We start from the raw sequence: 9494 nt of genomic DNA, 5'->3' as shown, positions 1-9494 counted from the left end.
ATACTACCTGTGCGGGGGCCAGCAAACATGTTTCTGCGCGAACCATTCTAAGTTTGGTCTTGTTTGTTCAGCCAGGCTGAAACCATGTTTAATGAACCACGTTATACTCCTAAACCCTGGCTAGCCCTTTAAGGGAGTGCTGCTATCTAAGAAATAGAATAAAAGATGAACACCCCAAGGAGTAACTTGTCTGTTACATGGACTAGGGTACTGTGAGGCTGTTATATTCCCAGTATGCTGGAGAGAAGGAAAAAAGCTGGCTAAAACACCTATTTGAGACACAGGATTCTTTCCTCCTAAATATCTGTACTCCCCTTTAAAGCCCATGTAATAGTAATCGCTCTATTGCCAGGCATATAGAAAAACGTGGCAGGGGACTGAGTCAGAATACCAAAAAAAGGGTACCTGGTGCAGGAGTACAAAGCAGAACTCCCAGATTTTATTCCAGCAAACTGTGCACCAGGTGAGCTAAGGTGAGGGATGCTGGATTCTCAGACGAGCTGAAATAAGCACCAGCTGTTTCTTTGTCTGGATCTTCTGCACCCTCTGCTGGTAACTAACAGCACTGGATGCTGGTTCTCAACTGAGTGCACTAGAACAGTTAGCCAGCAGCTCAAAAGAGAGCAAGCTCTTAAGTCACCACTTTTGCAGGGCTTATAAGCACTTGATAGGGGATGTACTAGCTCCTCTAATGAGAGTCCCAGTTACAAATATATTACAGTTGTTTAGTCATCAAGCCTCAGCCACCTTTAGTCCTCACCACTTGTGCTCTTGCCTTTGGACTGAAATGGATGTTTTGGTCCAAGAGCAGAGAAACTATTCATGGTTTCAGCCAGTGGTGGAGAGTCCCTCTTAAGTTCCCAAGTGTCACTAACCTCAACACCACATGCTAGGAGGCCTTTTAGGATCAGATCATGGAGGTTAGATTTTATTTTCTCCCTACTTAGAGCTATAGCTCAGTCCCTAAATGCTTCACAAATCTTGCTCTAGTTCTGCTTTCCCATTCTCTGCCCATGGAACTAGGTTTTAAATTTTATCCGTAGCTTCCCCCCTTGGCCAGCACAGAAATGGAGTGAAGTTCTCTTCAGTCACACCGTGTGGTTCTACCATCTGGACAGCAACTCCCATTCCAAGAGCACAGCACTGACTGGCCATCTCTGCTGCACACTGCAATCGCACCAGTGGGGGTCTGCTCTCCTCTCCAGTTTGATCGGCTTCAAGTTCCAGCAGCTTATGGTGAGGAGGGGTGAGGAGCCAGTCACAAAATGCACAGCAGCAAGTTAAATGTTAGAAATTTTTATTAGCATTTTTGGTAACTGGAACTGCTCATTTGCCTGGAAGGATGATGCCATCGTACTGCAAGAGAGAGAAAAGGGAGCGTCAGAAATCAGGGCCAGTCAGAGCTGTGGTTGTGCCGAAGAGGAGACTAGGGTCACCGCCTATATCAGGTCACAGATGTGACTTACAGTAAGACTCCGATCATCCAAATTTACAGTCTGCAAAGTGAACAAGGAACCTGACTTTCCATCTTATTTTCTGGTTTTTAGTGTTCCTTTAATAGTGATCTGTCAATCAGATCAGTTTGACCCAAAAGACGTAGGTTGTGAAAATGAAGTTGTTTTTTTTTTTTTTTTACAAAAGTTAAGTGCAGAAAAAGATATTCCCAGGAATGCATTTCTAATGAAAGGCTTTAAAAAAAAAAAAAAAAAGGACTGCTTAGAATTCTGTTTGCAAGCCAGACATGACAGCAGAACAAACCAGGAGGTAAAACAACCTCTAAACAAGTGAAAACTAGTCTCTTTGAATGACTTACTCTTTGCATCTTAGCTTTAGTGGCAGGAACATTGCAGAAGGCTGACCCTGCAAATGCTTACTCCCACAAAATTACTATACATATCAATGGAAGGAGGTTTTGTCCAAGTGAAAAGCTTGGGATCTGGTAATAAGGGGGATTCAATTTCAATTATTTGAAGTGTTAATTAAGTGAGGAAGTCCTCTCTCCCTACGGAGAAAAAGATTTAATCTGACTGGGTTTGTAACAGGGCACTGGGCCTTGGGGCACATGTGAGCATCCCAGTGTGCATGTTACAGCTCTTGTAATTGGAAGCTGTAGTCACAGGACACATGCTCAGGAATGAGCAAGCACACGGCCTTACAGGTAGCCAGAGAAGGCCACATGCCTCTTAACAGGGGCAGCAGACAGATATTCCAGAGGTCAGGGAAGCTCAGGCCTGGGTCTTTCCAGAGCAGCTAGAAAAGGGCTAATGGGACCTACATGATGGTGAAAGGAGGTTTGTTCTTCTCCATTCCAGCTGCAGAAAGTGGGAAAGGTCTCCATTACCAAATATATCAACCTTTCATCATGTTTATTAATAAACCTGTTGTAAGAAAGTGGACATGGAAGTAAATTCCAGTGTTGGTTTCATTTAGACAGTCCTGGCCTGTGAGTCCGCCCACGGCTTACAGGCAGTCTTTAAAGTACAACTCTACTGAATAGCTGAACTTGCTTCTACCATGGTCTAGATGCTTCAGTCCAAAGAGACACCCAAAACTTGCCCAATAGTTTGTAGACCAGGTAGGTGGTCGTTTGCCCACAGCTCAGTGAGAATGAATCTGTTAGAGGACATCATGTTGTAGGGCAGCGGATCTCAAACTGTGGGTCATGACCCCATTTTAATGGGGACCCCAGAGCTGGCTTAGACTTCCTGGGGTCGAAACCCGAGGGCTTCAGCCCTGGGTGGCGGGGCTCAGGTTACAGGTACTCTGCCTGGGGCTGAAGCTCTTGGGCTTCAGTTTTAGACCCCTTGCACAGGACAGTGGGGCTTGGGCTTTGCCTCCCCGGGCGGGCTCAGGCTTCGGTCCCCTCCTCCTGGGATCATGTAATAATTTTTGTTGTCAGAATGGGTTTGCAGTGCAATGAAGTTTGAGAATCCCTGTTGTAGGGTAAGTTAAAGGTGACCTGCACAATGACAGAATTGGATTTGGAAGCCTTTCTGCCTCTTTATGGTGGATAAAGACAGCACAACAGATGTCTCTCGAGAGGCCTTTAGGCTGCTTTACAATCATCACGTAAAGATTTCCTGAGTTTGCTCAAACAGCACTGGGAGTTCACGCCTCAATGGAATGTTGAAACTCATATGAAGCTTTGCTCACAAGTGTTGGCCAGGAGTTACGCTAAATAAGAAAGACCCCACAATATTTAGACAGTGACTAGAAATCCTGCCTGCTCAATTCGAGACATCAAGCAGAACAGTTCTACGCCCTCAGCAAGGACAGGGAAGACCCAACACTGCTCACGTAAAAAGGCAGCACATTTCTCAAGTGGAAAAAAACAAAGCAGTTTTCCCCTTTGCAGGTCACAACTATTACATGAATCCTTGGGCCTAGAAATCAGGGTTAAATAACTTTCAGCTTCGGCCACCCAATATGTAGAACAGAGTCTACATGCCATGGGGCCTATCCCAACCACAGAAATGCAAGCGAGAAATTGAACGTAAACCCCCATTTTGTATAATTGTTTTAAACAATTAAAAAAAAGTGAACGTCATTCCTCTACTATATACAGACTAGCTAGCAGGACAGATCCTATTCACTGCACAAGGCACCTCCTCACCAGCATTGTCTACATATTTCTTTCATAGCAGCAGTCACAGAAGCTGCTCCTCTGATAGTGTAAGAGCCTGGAACGTGGGACCAGCAGTCCACGGGAATCAGGGTATTGGGACTGAGGCAACTGTAGCCCATCTAATTTGCTGTTTCCTTTGAGTGTGTCTACTGCTGCAGATTTTCAATCCCCACGGTCAGATCTGTAGTTGTCTACCTGGGGATCTTGGTCCCAGATTGTGGATACAGCAAAACATCTTAGGGAACGGAGACCAGTAGAACACTTCTGGAATTCACCAGACTGCAGTGAAACCTGCACCTAGGACTATCCTTTAACAATCACCTGTTTAAATGCTTTATAAGCAGATTTGCTTCGGAGGCGCTTTCTTGCAGTCCAGGCACCGATCTTTATGCTTCAGGTTTCCACCACAAAAGGAGGAAAGCTAAGGAGTGAAAACCCTTCACTTCAGAGATGCTTCTGCTCTCTTCAAAATCCCATGCTAACGAGATGCTCACATCACAGCTCAGCAGTGTGTCAGCACTTTTCACTAGAAGATCACAGATTGGGTCAGCAAGAGCAAGCAGGCTGTATTTGAGGTAGCTCACTAGGTCGCTGAATAGCTTGATTGACTTGAAAATGAGGTCGGTGCTTACCTTCTGCTGGAACCAACGCATGGCCTCCTCCTTCCCAATTCTGTGCTTGGCTCCAATGGAGCCGGTTTTGCGCTTCTTGTCAGCAATGCTGAAGCCCGGCCTGCCCAGAACCTGGAGTAGACAGACAGCACTTTTTAATATCTGAAGATGCCGTTCAAGACTCTTTTTCAAGACTCATCATATGGAGAGAAAAGATTCTCCATCAGAGTGACATTTGTATTGTTGTCTGCACTAAAACCCAAGCAAGAAATAGACCCTCTAATGGCAACTGTACCTGTAGGCCACTGGTCCCAAAGGAGATCAAAAGCTACTACTGTGATGGTATTCGGCAACCTATGTGAAGTGACTTGATAAAATCAGTTCTTAGTGGACAGCAAGCCCCATAAGTCATTATGCTGGGACAGTCTCAGCAGAGGAACCAAAGAATGAGCCCTGGAGACTTAGTTACCTTCTCACTCTAAGGACTCATCTTAACTAGGAAAAATGGTGTTTTTAAATATGCCAATATGCTTTAGTTCATGTTCTTCCCGCAGTAAACACATGGCTAAAGTGGTGCTCCCTCTAGGTCACTGCTGAAGCATATTTGGAGAGGAGTGGAAAATGAACATGCTGGCACTGCTGCCACCCTTGTGGTGCCTGTTCTGTAGAAAAGGGGAATGTCACTTTTTGAAATAGGAAAGTATGCACATCCTGAGTTAGCTATTCTATACTACAGAAATGTATACTGTGCTCATCACAATAGTAGCTAACTGCTTTCCAGTAGCACACTCAGCCATGTGACTAACATCTATCATGTGCCTGGTCCCCATCCTCTCAACAGGAAAAGCATGCAATGGAGTTTCTTGTTTTGATATCAACATGGATATTTAAACCGTATGTATTTAGGTTAGAAAAGGCCAGGTCAAAGACATGCACTTTGCACTTGGAGAAGAAGGTGGTGAGGTTTGTGACGGCCTTGTTCTCTGCACTGTGCATCAGCCATGGAGGGACCAGAGTGACTTCCTACTCAGGGAAGGACTGGTCTTTATATATTAGCACATGGGCAAAACAATGAAGCCAAGAGGTGAACTCAAGTTTTAGAATACAAAATACACAGCCTAGTGGATACTAGAAGCCAGCCTGCCTAAATTCTCACAGATCCCCAGGCCTGGAGAGCTGCACCTTCAGATGTGCCAGACACTCTTTATTACATTGTCTGAAGAGCAAAGATGCCATGAAGATAAAGCAAAATTCAGCTCAGCTGTTCCTCTCCAAGGTCACCATCTCTAGCACACCAGTAACTTTGTTAGTTTTACTCATCTTCAGACAGGATTAGGCAAACATGTTTCATGTTAAATGCCAGTGGGTCTTCCTACGCTATACCCACCTAAGCAGAGCACCTAGTCTCAATGAAACCTAGAGTAAAACATTCTCTGCTACTGGCTATGAAGTTATGTCCTGGCTGATTTGGCTGAGCCCAAGGAGTTTAGTGTCCTCTTTGTAAGCAGAGAGCTACAAAAACCTCACTTTTCCACCCTCCTCCCCAGCATACGGACATTTAAGACAGTTCTGACTTTCCCAGTGGCCCACACCTTTCTGCTATTCTGGAGCACCCAGAGGTGACCTCTCTAGCACTGGGACAAAGCTGGCAGAGACAAGGAAGTAAAGCATACATACCACATAGAAGTCCAGGCCATAGATGCCAATGCTGGGATCGTATTTAATTCCCAGATCAATGTGCTCCTGGATTCCAAAGCCAAAGTTCCCAGTGTCTGAAAAGTTGTTTTTCCTCAACTCATATTCTCGCACCTGAAACCCATTTAGAGCCAATTACATTCTATGTCTTTCCAAACAGAGTCCTGCTTTTTCCACTGAGCTGCGACAGGATCCACTTGGGAACCAAACAGCTCCCGGCAAGAGCTAAAGGGTTCTTATCCAGCAGATTCGGGCCTCTTCACCCATCTGGCAGTCACACCAACAAAGGCGGCGTCACAGAGGGCTGCCCAGATTGCACACACAGAGCTAAGAATCTTAACTGCCAACAAGTGCCTAACAAAGCCTAGAGTCCTAGTAAGCACCCTGATCACTTTTAAAGCCAGGAGGATTGTTAGCACAGGACACTTTCTTGCAAGCTGCAATGATAGATTACAAAAATTTACAGAAAACGGCAGAAACTCTACATCATAAGAAACATTACTAAATGTCTGTGTCTGTATTGTTACTCTGTATATGCATAGTTTAGATCTTTTAACATCTAATATTGCAGGTGATACTGACAGATACAACATTGTCTACAGAGACTTCATGAACCCATCTGAGACCTTGCACCTTGAGCAGGGTCTGAGCTCTCCAAAGATGAAGAGGTACCTGCACCAACTCTGTCCTAATAAATTCAGGGTATGTCTACACTGCAGAGTTGTGACTGCAGCAATTGTAGACACACCCAAGCAAGCCTGAACAACAATAGTAGTCCAGGTGACAAACCCACCTGGAACCCTGAGTACCAGTACATACTCTAGCAGGTGCCTTTGTACAGCCCATGCTACTGCAGGTTCACTGCTATTTGAGATAGCTAGAACAAAGCTAACTCCGGTATGTCTACAGGTACTGCAGTCACACTTTTGACTGCAATGTAGACATACCCTTAGGGGGACACACAACTGAATTATTCTTTTAAAACTAATTTTTTCAAATTCCAGTTTGATACAGCATCACTTAACAGTATGTCCGGAAGTTTTAAAAAAATTGTTCTGGAAATTGATAAGTGACTTTCTGCTCCCATGTGTGTTTAAGGTTTTTTTTTTTTTGGATAAGGGAGAAACTAATGACCACACAGGGGAACAGTGTAAATCATCAATTTTAAAGTGCTGTTAAATGCACAGATTATTTTGTTTACACTAACTTCAAGTTCATGCAAGCTTTTAAACAAGCCACATGAACAGCTAGAGCAGTCAAGATTCTCACCTTCAACCCTTTCTCCAGAATCTCCTCTGCTTTGGCCCCACGAACCGTGCAGTGAACGGCAATCTTTTCATTTCTCCTGATTCCAAAGGATCTGACAGTATATCGAGCTGAAGGAGACAAACCCACACAGTCAGTTGCTCTCACGGGACTATTCCAATGGCTTTCAGTCAGACTGGAACATGCTTCTTGCTTTAATAAGACTGAAGCAAAAAAACTCCAACACTGTTTTTGACACCACATTTAGGGGGAGGAAAGGGCAACAGTAAAAGTTAAAATCTAATAGAGTTTTATGCAGTGGTAGAAGGGGCGATTTAAGGCCTTTATTCACATAACAAGCACAGATAATGCAGGCTTCTCTATACCACCCTCCCCACATACCTCTCCCCTGACCTGGAGGGATAAACCCTACGGATGGCACACTTCAGCCAGTGGTACTACTTAAGCTTTAAGAAGCAGTGATTATGTCTGAAGGCATTGCCTTCAGAAGCCAGAAGACGAAACTGCTTTTTTCCATTTGGTGGCACCAAAAATGGTTTCCCCAACATCTAATAAAAAGTGTCACTAACTGTTACAGGATGGGATCTCGCTTGCTGCACTTCGCACCGAATGATTCGGTTTCCCCCACAGAAGCAATGACTTACCCTTTGAGAAGACAGGAGTCTGGCCTGTGAGCTGCTCCAGCACTTTGGCTGCCCGGGTGAGTCTGTCACCACTTTCCCCAACACAAATGTTGAGACAGAGTTTGCGGATGCGCAGCTCACGCATGGGGTTCTCCTTCTCACCCTGATCTTGCTATAGAGAAAAAATACATACAGCTGATAGAGACAAGCCTCCCTCTAACCCAGCTGGAGTACTAGCCCTGGCTTTCCTGACACCCTTCCACCCTATATGTGCTCCTCACACACTCCAATCCAGGGGGCAAGGGAATTCTGTACTAGGCAGTGCCCAGCACCTCCCATTCAATTTGTACAGATGCAACCACCCCACAGAGCTTAACTGCAGGGCCAGTGTTCAGAGCAGGCATGAGAGCTATAGGGCAGGGCAAGAAGGGGGGTTTGGGGCAGCCTTGAGCCCCCAGCAAGGCTGCGAAGGGGAGGCCAGGAATTCAGACTATAGCTCTGTGGATGGGGGGCGGGGGGGGGGGGGGACAGTTCACAGCCCACGGGAAGGGGAACGTGAGGGTTTAACCCTAGGCCAGGGCAGGTAAGAGCACCAATCCCAGCAAAGGGGCAAGATTTGGGTGGGGGAGGTTCAGGCCCAAGCTCTGAGGCAGGGCGCCCCACCACTGAGGGTACCCACTGCATGGCAGGGGGCTGTCAGTCCCGGGCTCCACAGCAATGCGGGTCCCGGGCTCCGCAGGAGGGGGGACAGGTTTCAGGGCACCTGGCTCCACGGAAGAGGCCTCCCAAGCGGGGGAGACTCCGGAACCTCCCCACGTTGGCCCCGCAGGAACCCACAGCCCTTCTCCCACCCGCCTGGGCAGGCGCCCGGCCCCGCCAGCTCCGGCCGGGGGAGGATGGCGGCGGATTGACAAGCCTCCCCCAGCCCGCTCCTGCAGGCCGCGGCTACTCACCGCCATGATGGAGGCGTGGAAGAGATCGCGAGAGCTCCGGAACGAGATCTTATTCGGCAGCCCAGACCGGCTGCCCCATAGAGGCGGCAGGCAGGAGAGACGCCCAGGCTGAGGAGCCGCTGCTGCCCCCTGCGGCCGGAGGGCGGCCCTGCACCTGGCTCTGAGCAGCTCCCCGCTCCGTCCCTAAGCTTAGGAGGAACCTCAGCCCAGGGCTGGGTGCTCCCAGGCACTTCTGCCCCTAGGGTGACCAGATACCAGCTAGCAAGTGTGAACAATCAGGACAGGGAGCGGGGGGTAATGGGCGCCTATATAAGACAAAGCCCCGAATATCGGGACTGTCCCTATAAAACTGGGACCTCTGGTCACCTTAGTTGCCCCTAGCACAGCTGGGAGCCATAAGCTGGAGTTGCCCAGTGTCACAGAACAGTGGCCCCCACCCACCGTGGGGCTCTGCAGTGGGACGCCCCTCCCTGTGCTGCTGGGCTTGTGATGTCTGACTCCTGAGTTTAGACAAATCGTGGATCATTTTTAGGTATAGAAAACAGGATCCCGCTGGGGATGGGAGCCGCACACAGCTCTCCAGTGACTCTGCTTCTGCCTTCTAAGGAGCCCAGATACCACAGCGATGGGCACTAAACACAGCACACTCCCCAAACTCATAGGCCATTCCCCCTCCAGTCTGGGCAGGAAGAGAGAGAATGTTGTTACTTTTAAATCCTTG

General features: G+C 47.4%; 1 protein-coding gene across 2 annotated transcripts; it reads right to left on the bottom strand.

Moving 5' to 3' along the window:
* Nucleotides 1-1312: 1312 nt before the first annotated feature.
* RPL11 (ribosomal protein L11) lies at nt 1313-8890 on the bottom strand. Of its 2 annotated transcripts, none has more exons than XM_037881855.2 (6): nt 8774-8890; nt 7842-7992; nt 7201-7307; nt 5914-6045; nt 4258-4368; nt 1313-4151 (listed from the first exon to the last, which is right to left on the bottom strand). In XM_037881855.2, exons 1-6 carry the CDS (start codon nt 8777-8779, stop codon nt 4149-4151), a joined length of 510 nt encoding a protein of 169 aa, XP_037737783.1. In that variant the 5' UTR covers nt 8780-8890; the 3' UTR covers nt 1313-4148. The 2 variants fall into 2 exon arrangements, with proteins under 2 accessions (XP_037737783.1, XP_037737782.1); XM_037881854.2 differs by having other exon boundaries at nt 1313-1356.
* Nucleotides 8891-9494: the final 604 nt, after the last annotated feature.

Source organism: Chelonia mydas, chromosome 19, assembly GCF_015237465.2.
Source record: "Chelonia mydas isolate rCheMyd1 chromosome 19, rCheMyd1.pri.v2, whole genome shotgun sequence".
NCBI lineage: Eukaryota > Metazoa > Chordata > Testudines > Cheloniidae > Chelonia > Chelonia mydas.
Note: the sequence above shows the minus strand (reverse complement) of the source record. Positions and strands in the feature narration are given on the sequence as shown.